Here is a 14,532-nt window from a genome sequence, read left to right on the forward strand (position 1 = left end):
CTATGCCTGCAGCCGGTGCACTGAGTCTGGCTGCTGCGGCTTGCATTAGCAGGAGGAGAGTCAGACCAGGAAAGGCCACTGCCCTCAGTATGGGAAGGCTAGGTTCAAAGTCCAGGCAGGGCATCAGAGTCTTTAGTAATACGTCTCATCCCTCCTTAGTAAAGTGATCAAGTTTGCCTCCCATAAGCTCTTCAATCTCTCAAGAGAAACACACTCACTTCCTCTCATCACCAGGTAGGCTGGGTCTCAGCTAAACATCGGACAGTCACTTTTCATGAGCTGCTGACAGAGTTCACCTGAATAAGCTGGTCAGATAAGTAGATGTGCACCTCCAAACTTTCTGGGTAGGGGATCTTTGATAGCAGAAGAGATGAGCGGACAAGCATAGTGTAGGTGCATACAATAGGTCGCGCATTTGTGAAAGTTAGAGCTGTTGGCATTGAAAATGACTGTTTTCTATTTTTGCTTTTTAGACCATTGCCAATAGTGCTATGCAAATATATTAACTCTACTACAAATAAAAAACAAAAGTAAAAAACATTGTTATTTTCAACGCCAACAACTCTAAGTTTAACAAATGCGAGACCTATTGCATTGCAAATGCTTGTTATTTCATTGTGACAGGAAGGATCGCCCACTCATGCCCTCGCTTCTCATGTTTCTTTAGTTTTTATCACTGCCAGGACTTGCCATAGTGTGCTGCCATTTGGTATAGGTGGTTGCAATGACTGGCATTGTGGTATGTGTGACAATAGACCTGCGCACCAATTTGAACTACTAGTATGTGTAGTCATGTAATATGTGATGTATGCATCCCCGCCAGGATTTATTAAAGGATACCTGTGCCAAAAACGTTTCTAAGGGTTCACTTTAGGCTTGACCATGCTGCAGTGCGCGTCTTTAACATTATTTACGGCATGCCTGTATTCCTTAGAAAGCGTTGCTGCCAACAATTCATTTCCAGGCAAAAGACAATTACTGAGAGCAGACATTCTGTCCTGGCAAATTCCTTCTATAAGTAACAGTTTTGAAACCAAAACGTGAATGAAGAGATATTTTTTCTTGAACAAATAAGTCCTCTACAAGTGATAGAGGAGGATTATGAAGGCGCAATAAAGTGTATAGTCAACAAAATGCAAATTGAGCAGATATCATTGGTAGGGAATAATACAAGTATTTCCGAAAATGTTAATTCTCAGTGCTACATACCAGCATTCTAGCATTTTCTGTGCTTGGATCTTCTTTTCTTCTGACGCAGTGTGGAACTGCCTCACCTCAGCTCTACTGAATCCCAACTCATTGGCTACGATTGTCCACTCAAATCCCAGCTGATTGCCCACTTCTTGTACTGACTTCAGGTTAATCACAGCATCCTAGTTTTAAAAACACCATATTGCTCTTATTAAAGAATGACAATGTTAAAACAACAAGTAAACCCACAAAAAGCTGCTATGGTTGCATATTTTTGTAATAGGTGCATATTCCAAAACAAACATACAGAAATATACAGGGAACTCTTAGGCCTGACATTTCTAGGCTTGATTACCCCTGACTTTTTGCATCTACCTCCTCTATTTTTGGAACTGTGATGGATTTGGTGTTGCCAACTTAGGTGCTTTGGACACTTTGCCACTGCTAAACAGTGTCAAAGTGCAAGTGCTCCCTGTGTAAAGTGTAATGGAGATTGGCTGTTCATTATGCGCGCAGTTTCCTAAACTGCCATGTTCTGGTAAGTGCACGCACTTACCAGACCCTGACCTTCCCTTTCCATACACATCAGGCACCCCTAGGGTAGCTCTAGGGTACCCCCTGAACAGGGTGCAGTGCATGTGAAAGGTGGGGCATGTACCAAGGTGTGTACCATGTTCTGGCCATGAAATAATCTCCATTTCGTTTTCACTGCTGAAAGGCCATCTTGCCCATTAGAATAGAATGGAAAGGCTGTGTAATATGTTTTCCAGCTTGTCTTCCAAAAGGCTTAAGATGGAATGGTGAAGTTCAGTATGCCTGAACTCACCCTGAAATAACACATCTTTTTATAAAGATGATTTTTGCATTATGTGTTTGTAAGCAACTCTTTCAGAAATGGCTGGGTTTTTGTGCTTTAAACATTTCTGTGTGTCTCTGCCTGGTTGTGGATTGACTGGCTGGATTTGAAAGCGATAGGATCTGGGGAATGTCTTGACCCAGGGGAGGAGGTGAGACAGCACAGGCTGAACTGCATCTGGAGTGTGTAGGGGGAGGAGTAGGCCTAGAGGTGAAGAGGCCTAGGCTGGTGCTATAAAACAATTGTCCCATCTCCTGCTGAGTGATTGAGAATCCAGACCCCCACTAATCAAAGGAAGAAGGTGTCACTAGTAGGGAGGCACCCAGAACTTGTTTGAGCAGGGGTCAGTGCCCCCTGTAACACAAAGACTTCAAAGCCATTGAGGGGTATAACTATGCGAGCTGAAGCCCCTGAACATTGGAGAATGGCTTGATCAAGTGTGAACAAGACTGGTGCTACTTTGTGGATCAAGAGGAACCTTTGCCAAGGAAGAAGCAACTGAAGAGACTGATGGATAGGACTGCTCTTGCTGTGCAATCTGGGGCTGGCCTGCAGTTTGCTGTTTCAACTAAGTAAAGGCTGTAGGGACTTTGCTGTGTGCTGTGTCCCCCTGCTTGAAGGACTTTGCTATGTGCTGTGTCCTGAAGTAACTGTCCCCAAGGGCCCAAGGTGAGCTGGCTCCCTGTTTGGAAACACAGGACCACAAAAATTTCCGGAGAAGACTCTCAGAGACCCTGTGGGTGCGTGTGCTCTGTCTAGCTTGAGAGACCTTCGCAAGTTGTGCCCTGTGATCTTGGGCACTTGGAGTTCCAAACGAGACTCAGAGATGCGGTGTGCGTGTGCTCTGTCTAGTCAGAGTCCTTCAAGAGGATCGTCCTGTGAACGTGTGTATCGGGGAGCCAAGTAAGTCTCAGCGATGCAGTGTGTGTGTGCTTGGGGGCAACCTGAGACCTTCGTGTGGATTGGCCCGTGATTGTGCACATCAGAAGAGCAAGTGTGTCCCAGCGACGCTGTGTGCGTGTGCTGTTTCCAGACTGAGACCCTCACTGGAGGTGCCCTGTGATTGGGGGCACCGGAAGATGAAGTGTGTCTCAGCGATGCTGTGTGCGTGTACTTCCTACTGCCTGAGACCTGCGCAAGAGGTGCCCTGTGATCGTCGGCACCAGAAGATAAGGTGTGTCTCAGCAACGCTGTGTGTGTGTGTGTACTTTCTACCACCTGAGACCTGCGCAAGTTGTGCCCTGTGATCGTAGGCACCAGAAGATCAAGTGTGTCTCAGCGACGCTGCGTGCGTGTGCCGTGCGCAGCCTGAGACCCTCATGAGGAGTTTATTTATTTATTCAGTGTTTTCTATAGCGCAAACCAGACCCAGAGTGTGGGTGTCAGAGCGCTTTACATATTAACCATCTTTCAATATCAGCAGATATCCAATTCTTTTACGTAAAGAGCATGTCCATATATACCCTAACAATGTAATGTATTCATCCGTACCTAAAACAAAAGTAGTGAGGAGTAGTATACATCATTAGATTACATTCAAGATCGTTGACTCGTACTTCGCTTTAAGATAAGACCATTCCTGAGCCCCTCTACAACCAGGCTGGTTATAGTATTGTTCTGTTTAACCCAGTGTTCGTTATGGGAGAAATGTACCCATCAGAAAGGACTTAGTTTCCTTTTTAAATCACGGGGCATGGGTGATTCTTCTGATATTCAGTGGGAGCGAATTCCAAATCCTTGGTGCCGCTTCCGTGAACGCTCTATTGTATGTTTTTTTCTTAAGGAAGAACGCTGGTTTCAGTAGAAAATCTTCAGATCCCCTGGAGGTTCTAGTGCCTCCAACAGCGTGTTTTTATGGGCTAGATAGTGTTGCGTTTTGTGATGTATTGCCTTGTGAGTAATGCATACAATTTAAACACTATTCTTGCCTCTTATGGTAGTTAGTTGAGCACTTTCAGATGTGGTGTGTTGTGGTTGTATTTTTTTGTTCCCGTTATAAGTCTAGTTGCTGCATTGAGACAAGCTTTTAGGGGAGCTATTGATATTTTAGGGAGTCCTGATAGAGTTGCACATCCATATTCAATTCAATGACCAGTGCCTGTATTGCCATATCCAGATCTCCGTTTTCGATGAATGGCTTCATTTTTCTGAGGTAATTCAGATGAAAACAAGCGTTTTTTGCCATTGTGTTGATGTGTTCTCGCATGTTTAGCTCTTTGTCCAGTGTGATACCCAGTGATTTTATAGAGTCCACTATCGTTAGGGTACCATTTAGTGTTGTGATCATCTTGGTCCATTCTTTGATCTTGGCTGAACTTGTAGGAGGGGTGATCAGAAGGAATTCGTTTTTTTTTGCGTTTAGCTTAAGTTGATTGTCAGCTAGCCATTCAACTGTTTCCTTGAGTGTTTGGTTCATAGTGTTGATCTCTTCCGGAGATACTATCTTCATATATAGCTGGGTGTCGGCAGCATATATGTGGAAGGAAATGTTCGCCCTATATAGTACTTCCGTTAATGGTTCGATGTATAGGTTAAATAGTGACGGGGATAGTGTTGATCCTTAAGGAACCCCTATTTGGATTGGAGACGATGGGGATAGCTTGTTGTCCACCAGGAATCTTTGTGATCTGTTCTCTAGGAAGGAGTAGAACCATTTCAGAACAGTATCCGATAAGCCCGTCCTATTTTCCAGGCGTTCTAATAATTTGGGATGGTTTACTGTGTCAAATGCTGACGATAGGTCCAGAAGGATCAGGAGACAGGTTTCATTACGGTCGAGGGCTAGTAGAGCATCATCTACTATGTGTAGGATTGCTGTCTCCCTACTGTGGTTTGGTCTGAACCCTGATTGGCAATCATTTAGTAATTCGAATTCCGCAATGTGTTGATTTAATTGATTGTGAACACATTTATCTAGTACTTTGGCTAGTAGGGGAATGGTTGTTACTGGGTTAAAGTTGTTTGGATCCGATGGGTTCTCCGTAGATTTCTTTAGGAGAGGGGTAACCTGGTCTGTTTTTAGGCAGTCTAGCATTGATCATTGTGCAAGTGATTCATTAATTATCTTAGTCCAGATGGGGATGACCATGAGGTTGCAGGAGGGCCAGCATTTTAATGGTAGAGGGTCATTGTAGTGCCTGTTTGGTTTCAGTGATAGTAATATTTTGTTGATGTCATGTTGATCATATTGTTTGAAGGTTGACCGGTGGGCATTGATTTTGGGCATTGCTTGTGTCTGGTTCCTCCCTTGTTCACTCCTTAGGCTTGATGCTTTTTCCTTTTTATTCTTAAGTTCTCTCTCCAGTGAGTTGGTTTTCTCAGTAAAGAATGTTGAAAAATCTTCACAGTTCAGATCTGACTTAGCTGTTAATAGGGAGGATTTGGCTAATTTGTTCGATTGATCTTTAAGTAGATCGAAGAGTTTCCTTGGCCTGTTCTTTGCGTTTTCAAGTTCATTTCTAAAAAATTCTGTTTTGATTTAAGTACGCTTTTATTGTAAGTTTTTCTGGTCATTCTTAGTTTGCTTTAAGTGGGAGGATAATGGAGTTTCTCTCCATATTTGTTCTGTTATTCTGAGTTTACGTCTTTCTTCGTTAAGTGATCAGTTGAACCATGGGTTTTTAACTTTGATCTGTATTCTTTTAAGTTTTAGAGGTGCAATGTTGTCAATTATTTTAGACATCGTACGATTGTAGTGGTCTGTAAGCACTTTAACGTCCGTTAGTTCAGAAGGTGGTTGCAGCTCTTTCTCGCATTGCAGTGTTAGAGTCTCAGAGTTCAGGTCTCTGGTGTCTCTCACCCAGTGTTTGAGTTTGATAGGTTGCCTTATTGCTTTCTTTTTTTTGGCTGGTACTTGGAAAGCGATGACATGGTGATTGGACCAGTCACAGGGTATGATTGATATTGCTTGGATCATATTTTCTTTGGTGATGTTCCAGTCTAAAGTTGCTCCTTTGGAGTGTGTTGGTAGTGCACAGGCTTGTATTAGTGTGTGGTCATCTAAGGAATTCTTTAAGAGTGTTTACCTGATTATCTTGGTAGTCATTCCAGTGAAGATTGAAGTCTCCTAGTTAGCTGTAATAATTTCCATTAGGTGGTCTATGAAAGTTAGGTTTCTGCCTGTGGGGTGGTAAAATGCGTGTATTTTGTAGACTTGGTTGTCTGTGACTCTTGCTGAGAGCCCCAGGTATTCACATGAGTCCATTGGAGCTGATAGAACTTTGGAGATGGTGATGTTTGATCTGTGGATGCAGGCCACTCCTCCTCCTGCTTTGTTCAGCCTATCTATTCTTACAATGTTATATTTGTGTGGTACCAGCATGTCTAGGCATGGAGAGGATGATTCAGAAAGCCATGTTACAGTTAGAATGGCCACGTCAGACTCTTGAGTCATGATTAGGTCGGCGGCATGCTTCATTGCGGAGCGGCAGTTGATAAGTAGGCATGAGATCTTTTTTGAAGGGTTTTCTAGATCAGCGTTGGAGTCTGGCCCCTCTGGGCTTAGCGTTATTTCTTTTAGGTTATTAGAGTTTTCTTTTCTGTGATTAGTGTGTGATATTCTGTTGACATTAATTGGGACCACCTGAATCTTCTGGTTGCTTATCTTTCCGGGTAGGTTGAAAATTGTATCGTAAGAGAGTAGTAGATTTTGGGTTTCTGTGTCCGATAAATATCTAAAGAAGCTGCGTGGATGGTAAATCCTATTTGAGAGAGGTAGTAGGGTTGAGTTGAACTTATTATGGAGATTGTGAGGTGTCTGGTTATCGTGCACCCGGAGTTCCTGTGAGTCTCATTGACTCCGAGTGTGGGTATACTGTGCAGCCTGGGATCTTCCCATTGCCCGGAAATTCAGAGAAATTGCATCGGAGGCCCAAGTCACTGGAAGAGGAGAGGAGACATGTGTCGACTCCTGGGGGAGGGCGCGGGCTCGGAGGGAGACTCTCTCGGCCTCTCTCTCGGTCCTGCAGCGCAAGCCTCTGCTTCGGCTTGGATTGAGGCCCGTGTGCCAAGGGAGTGACAGCACCGGGGTCTGAGTGTGAAGCTGCATTTACTGTGTTCTATCTTACTCCTGTGGGGGGGGGCAACTGTGGCTGGAAACTAACCACAAACCAGCACGAGGGGCGGAGGGACCACCGGAGGCACCACGAACGGTGTCGGAGTAACTTACGTATTGCATTACTCCTGCATAACGGAGTATCTGATGATTGTATACCGCATTGCTTTATTTCTGCCCAACGGACTGCCTATTTTGTCGTATTGCCCATTGCATTAGTTTGCCTAACGAACTGCCTGATAGGTGTGTTATGCCTTGTCTTAGTCCTGCATCACGATGTGCCGGATTGTCGTATTACACATTGCATTAGTGTTGCATACCGAACTGTCGGATATATGCGTTCTCAATTGCATTAGTTTCGCATAACGAACTGCCTGATAACTGTATTACACATTGCATTGCTTTTTTGTAACAGAGTACCTGTAAGGAGACTGTACGCATTGCATTACAGTGACAGTACAAATCGCCAGAAAGCCGTATTGAGATCTGCATTATTCTTATGTTGTGAAGTACCTGATTCTTGCATAACGAACTGCATATTACGACATCAGGATTACGTAGGATTGTTTAGTTTAGCTCAATAATAATAGACCAGGGGGAACATTGCCCCGACACATATGTTGGTTTAGTATTGTGTGGTCGCATCGTATATCTTTTTATAAACATATAATTGTTTTTCTATGACTCTCGTGTGGAGTCTATTTGTGGTGTCATCATTGGATTGCTGTGAGCATAATTGCAAATATTTTACACATTGGCCTTGAAGATAAGCCTGGCTGCTCGTGCCAAGCTACCACGGGGGTGGAGCAGGGGCTATCTCTAGAGGCGACCTGTCTTCTCCCTAACGTTGGGGCTCGCGGGTCCCTGTTTGGCCTACGGTACCTACCTCAGCCAACCAGCGATCAAAGGGAATTCTAACAGGAACTAAAATGTATACATGGATCTAGGAAAGTGGGAGGGGGAGAAGGAATGCTTATGGCAGCAGTAAATGGTTGACAGTTAACATCTGAGACCAGGTGCACTGGCAGCTGCAAACCCTCAGCACGTACATTGCTTTAGCTGAGTCAGGAAGTCAACTAAAATAGATAACACAAGCTGAGTAAAAAAAAAGACGCGCAGCAATGGACGGAAGAATTACGAAGGAAACAAAATGGACACCACAGCCAAAATGGCTGTCGCTTATGCTAAGTAAAATATTACACATTTCCACACTAGCCTTTTGGTAAGATGGGCGGAAATTTCTACGTAGAGTGAATTCCTGTAGTCTAGCTTGCTGGTGGTGATGGTTCAACAAGAATTGAAAGGATGCAACTTAAAGACCCTTCTGAGGATCTAGAGGGTGTGATACATATGGTTGTCGAGCGTGAACCCTAGGCTCCTGGTATGGCTACACCAGGTGGGTGTTGGTCCCAGTTTGAATGCCCACCAGGTTTAGGACCAGAGTGTGCTGTCTTTTCTGAAGAGTACCACCTTCGTCTTGTCTGAGTTTAGCTTCAGGCATTTGATTTCATCCAGATGGTAACGTCTGATATACAGTCAATTAACTTTTCTTGGATCTCACGGGAAAAGGAGAGGATGAGCTGTTTTTCGTCGGCGTAAGAGATGATGTTGAGACCATGTGTTCTGACCTTTTTCACAAGCGAGGTCATGTAGATTTTGAAGAGTTCTATTCTGAAAGACGATCCATGGGGGATGCTGCACATCAGGTTAAAAGGTTCTGAGGTGTAGGGAGATAGGCTGACCTCCTGAATGCTTCCTGTGAAGAAATACCTTCTCCATTAAGAGCTGCTTTGTGAATTTCTGACTCTTAGAGGCATTGGATGAGGGTGTCAAACACAGTAAAGAAGTCGAGAGCCAGGCCTTGGTCCATGATGAGGTGGATGTAGTCAGTAGCCACAATGAGGACAGTGTTGGTGCATTAAATTTGAATCCTTACTGGAACTGTCCATGAGGTTGTTGTTGTTTATGTGTTCTGCTGGTCTTTTGTTGCCAAGTTTCTCCAAGACTTTTGCTGCATAGGGTAGCAGAGAGATGAGTCTATAGTTTATTGGTGTAGTGAGTTCTTCTGTAGGTTTTTTCAGTAGCGGAAGGATGGTGGTGTGCTTCCAGGTGTCTGGGAAGGTAGCTGTGGTGAGGGAGTCATTGAGGAATGGGGTAGGGCAGGGCAGATTGGCCTTAGTCCTTTGGAGAAAGTGATGTGTGGAAAGGGATTTGTAAGAGCTCCTGAGTGGATTGTGCACATGGTGGTGGCGGTTTCATAGAGGGGATGGTGGTCCGACAGATCAGGACTGTTTCTGGTGTGTCTTCCTCATTGTGTTGGAGGGGTGCCCGGGTTGTCGAAGACTGTGCTTATCTTGTTGCAGATGTAAAGAGCGAGTTGGGTTGAGCATGATCTTAGGAAGGACAGTTAGAGAAAATGAGAAAAAGGGCTCTTGAGGGACTGGGTGGTAGTGGGACGCTCCATTGGGATCTCACTTGGTTGGGGAGGTTGAAGCACACCCTAACCACATGCCTGGCAACTCCAGTTAAAATTGTGTTTGAGGTTTGGTACCAAATAGCTGAGAGAGGGGCCTCAGGTCCTTCACATCACTATACACTCAGATCCACTGCAAACCATATTCTACACTGGCATTCACAGCCGGAAAAGGGGAAATGCAGATATCTTTTACTGAGGGAAATTAAAGACATTTATACAATGTAAAGCAGAGTAAGCCATTCAGGAACCCAACAGACTCCAATGTTGCCAAGTTAGTCACTAGGCTCCCCACCATACCAAAGTAACAGCAACCGTGAGACCTTACCAATTTAAAGAAGCTAATGAGTTCTAATTGGGATACAGAGGCCTCATCACCAACCTATTTGGGCATTAAAACTCTGATTAAAAGCAGACATGGTTCCATCAGCGGAGGTGGAAAAGTGACTTGCAGAATGAAATCTCTTACAAACTACGGGAGTCCCTCTGGTCAGACACTTCTAGGGCATACAACTACATCTCTCACATGGACTCAACATACAATTAAATGTATCAATGGTAGATGACCCCAGTGTGCTTACATCACATCTTCTCAACTGCATGAGAACTTTGTTGGTAGTGCCGAGACGACAGATGGAATCTTTATTCAGGTTTGATGGTCCTCCACTGGCACCAGATATTCTAGAAGGAAGTCCTAAGGCACATCAAAGAGGTGGTGGGATTTCCAATTCCGACAGACCCGGTGACTGTCTTCCTGGCTCTGCACTCAGTGCCTCTTGAGGGGTTTAACTCACATAACTGAGCCTTATTCTCCCACATGCTGGGAGCAGCAAAGCAACATGTTGCCCTATTTTGGAAGAAGAGAAGCCCACCCATTATCTTCTGGTTTATTATACTGGGGTATGTATTGGCTAGAGAGTAACTAACAGGTACTATAACACAAATGTACAACACAATAGACTTCATTGATAGTATGTCTCTAAGTAAGCGCATCTATGTCTCTCTCCATGTCCCCAAAGTAGTCGATCAAATGTATGGGGAATTGGTGCAATAGTTGGCTATATCACTGTTTAATTACTTTCTCTTTTCTATGCACCAACTTGTGTTTGTTGTTTGGGGGTAAATGTGTCCTTCTCTTAAAGTTATTGTATGACTAAGGACTATGGAGGCATGATTTAAATTCCAAAGAACTGTGAGAAGTTGGCCTGGCATATGCTGGTCACTAGTTATAGTGGCCACCTTGCACCAGTCCAATTCGACTCTTATGGTGATAGGTTTAAAAGACAACCTTTAAAGAAAGCTATCCTAGTGGTAGCTGTGGAGAGCAGCCTTCAGGCGAAGTCTTGAAGGAGTGTTAAGCTTATTGTTTTACCATAGATAACCTCTTGAATGACCAAATGAAAGAGTATTCCACACAGGTATATATATAAAATATATGTATTTATTCTAAACAGAATCCCCAAGTCTCTTTATGAGGCTAAGGCAAAGTTATACATCAAACACGCATTGATAGTTACAAATAAATAGCACTGTTAACATTGGGCCCCAGGGGTGGACCAAACCATATACTAAAATAGTGGTATAAGAACCAAGACAATTCTACAGACAATGCCTAGGGCATTTAGAATCGCTGGCCCCTTAAGAATCCACCCCGAGTGATGAGGAAGGGGACCCACGGGAGGCGCGTGCAGTGGAAATAGCTGCTATCGGGATCTCTATTAAAGCCTATGGAGAATGTCGCGGTTGGAAATAAAACATTTAAAAATACTTCTAGCAGGAGTACAAAGTTAAAACTTTAGAGTTAAGCTTTTGAAGAGCCCACAACCTCGGGAGTACCGTAGTACCACTGTTACCTGCCCCAGGGAAGCCGGGTGCATAGGTCGATTTCGATGTCGGGTCGCGGGCTGATTTTCAATGGGAAAATAGTCAAAAGTTCTGCTAGCCAAAAGCGTCGATGATGCCGTGAAGATCAAAGATGTGAAGATTGAAGAAAAGGACCTGAAAGCAGAGGGGACAGAGTCTGGGTCACTGCAGGGTGACCAGGAGGCTCAAAGCAAAGAGCCCTTCGATGTCGGGTGCTTCAGGATGAAGGTGGTGTAGCTTGGATCTGCAGCCACGGACTCCGGGAGGCTTCAAGGAAGGCCAGCTTCGGGAGGGCGACTGTCCCACGTCGGATGAGGGTTGCTCCAGTGTTAGTGTCCGGATTGGATCCACTAAGCCTTGGCAACTGCAACCCACGCAAGATGAACAAATACTGCTACGGTGCAGACCCACGAGGTCTGAGAGTGGTCTCCTTCGAGGAGACTGTAGAGCAGGTCTGGAGCAACCAGGGGAACTCTCGTTCGTGAAGATTGACCTCCGCTAGGGCCCACAAGTTGAGTGACAAGGGACTGCGGGAGGCGGCAATTTGGAGTGCGTAAAAGGGCACCCACGGGCCACCGGAGTGGGCTAGGGCACTGATACCTGGCACAATTGCTGTTGAATGGTTGGCTCAAAAACGGGCCAAAGCACAACTTCCCCACTGGTCAGGGTCGTGTGCTGCGCAAGAGGTGGCCAGTGTCCTGGGGTATTGGGGATCTCGGCACCCACGCGGTCCACGGTGCCCAAACTCATTGAGCACACTCACTGGCCTCTGGGATGCGCTGGAAACCCACCTCAAGGGAGCTGGAGGTCGTCGAAGTCCGAAGGAGCAGCGAAGTTCCAACCAGGTCACTTGCAGTGTTTCAGGTGCCTGCCAAGCAGGGGGATAACTCCTTTATCCCAAGTGAGATTTTTTCCGTCAGCTGGGCAGCAGCAAGTCGAAGTTCAAGAATCCAAAGTTCAAGATTAATCTGAGGCTCTGGGGCCACGTTATTCACCTTTATCCCCAAGATTAGGGGAGTGTCCATAGTAGTGTCCACCAATGAGTGGTGAGGCGGGAAAGGGTGGCTACACCCTCTCCCCTTTGTGTGTTTCCCGCCTGGGCGAGGGGCAGGATGCCCCTGAACCGGTTCCAAGCGGTGTATGCAGAATGTAGCTGGCCTACGTGCAACTCTGAAAGGACATTTGGTGCACCCACCCTGTTCCAACCCACATATCCTGTCTGGGAAGGTGCTCCCTGCCACAGGAACCCTATTGTCCAGCTGTCGAGGCTGGGATTTTCCCCAGCAACAGGCAGCCAGAGTTGTGGAGGTGGCCGGTAGCATCCATTTTGTGTTACCTGTGCACTTTTAAATTGGTGTCTAAAATCTGCCGCTTTTCCCATATCGCCCCTCTAGCAGGGGGGAATCGTGCCCTCATGCCCATGGCTGGACTGGGGGTATGATTCCTACATGTTTGACACCAAACACGATATGGTTCTGTGTAGCCATTCTCAAGTTATCGCGATAACGCGATTGACTTATAATGCGGTTAAGAGTATATGGTATGGCTACACTACAAACAACCCAGCAATGGTTTTACGAAGGTTGCAGAGGGGTCCTACTCAGGTAGGGGTCCCCCCTCACACATACCTCAGCACCCTGCCTTGTAGGATTACCAAGGCCTGCTATAGGGGTGACCTATGAGAGTACATGTGTTGTAATGGGGTGGGATATAGGCTACCTATATCCCTGTAAGGGGTGCTAGCACCACCTTACCCAGACTACAGTAGTGGTCTGGTGGTGTCATTTTGTATGGCTGTCCCAGGGTGGCACAATAAGTGCTGCAGCCCTGGTAGGCCTACTGAGGGACCCATGCCCTGGGTACCATCTACAAGGGACTGGCAGGGTATCCTCAGCATCCAATTGGTTAGTACCTAGGGTACTCACATAGTTTAACAGAGGAAGCAGATAGGCTGGGGTCCTGAATGGCAGGGCCACAGCCTGGCTAGAGTCATAAAACAGTCAAAACATCAGCAAAAAGTTGGGGGCAACTATGAAGTCGATGCCAATCTCCTACAAGAACATTTGTGAAAAAGAGACTAGGTTTCCCAATGAAGCTTACGCAACTGCAGAAGTACGTGATTGTAGTACAATGCCAATGCTTTGATGTTAGTGTACTGAAGTATCATATATGGCTACATTTTATGTGAAAACCCATCAACTAGCCAGGTATGAGCATATTTTCATCAGTTAACAAATACACAATTGTTCAGTAAATGCAGAAATACCCGTTGCAGCTTTTTTCACATTACAAAATTCATATGACTAAACATGCATAAAATGAGCAAACATTAAATGAGGGTAAATAAGAAGGATTTCTAAATTAAATGCAATGAAAACTTTGCATTAAGAGTGTGCCATTTTAAAGAAATGTTAGGCTGTTAGTATACCCTTTTTATAATGGCACATTCCTAACCGGTGGAAATTCCAGCACCTTGGCCATGAACAGAAAAGAGATAAGCCACACATAGAAATAGGAAAGGATTTTGCTAGAAAGGAGAACTTGGTAGATTAAGGATCAATAAAATGGTAACGAAAAATACACTAAGAAAAGGACTAATAAACAATTAAAAATCACACTATCACAAGGAAAGACAGCTTTATAAAGAAACTATAATGGAAGATGCTCCAAATGAATTCAAGAAGGATCTTCGTTGCAAAAGATTTTTGAATAATGAAATTAGATGTTCCGTTTTAACAGTTGGGAGACTTAAACTATCCTAAGAAAGGCAAGCAATTATGTAGTTGTTCAAGATTTGGATGCAAGGCAGATAAGAGATTTTGTAAATGCAACACCTTTGATATTGATAAAAAGACACAATTATAAAAACCTTCTATTTTAAATGGAATGATCTTTAACCAATCTAGAACACAACAATTTCTCAATCAAAAGATGAGACCTTTAATGAAAGCTCTCACCATTGTCAGGCGATGGAAGGCCAACAACTTCCTGAAGATGAATGTAAAAAACATGGAAACGTAATTACATTAACCTTTTAATGGAATGGGACCTGAACGTACGGCCAGGTATAATGGTCGGCCCCACAGATATTACACA

At 44.7% G+C, this 14,532-nt stretch overlaps 1 protein-coding gene across 2 annotated transcripts in view; it reads right to left on the reverse strand.

Moving 5' to 3' along the window:
- The window catches only part of LOC146802376 (uncharacterized), a 102,369-nt gene that overhangs the window by 19,831 nt on the left and 68,006 nt on the right, over positions 1-14,532 (reverse strand). For both annotated transcript variants that reach the window (XM_085620424.1, XM_085620425.1), the window contains exon 3: positions 1,210-1,373. In XM_085620424.1, coding sequence (XP_085476550.1) covers positions 1,210-1,373 — 164 coding nt within the window. The remainder of the gene's footprint in view (positions 1-1,209; positions 1,374-14,532) is intronic.

The sequence above is a fragment of the Triturus cristatus genome, chromosome 8 (assembly GCF_964204655.1).
Source record: "Triturus cristatus chromosome 8, aTriCri1.1, whole genome shotgun sequence".
NCBI lineage: Eukaryota > Metazoa > Chordata > Amphibia > Caudata > Salamandridae > Triturus > Triturus cristatus.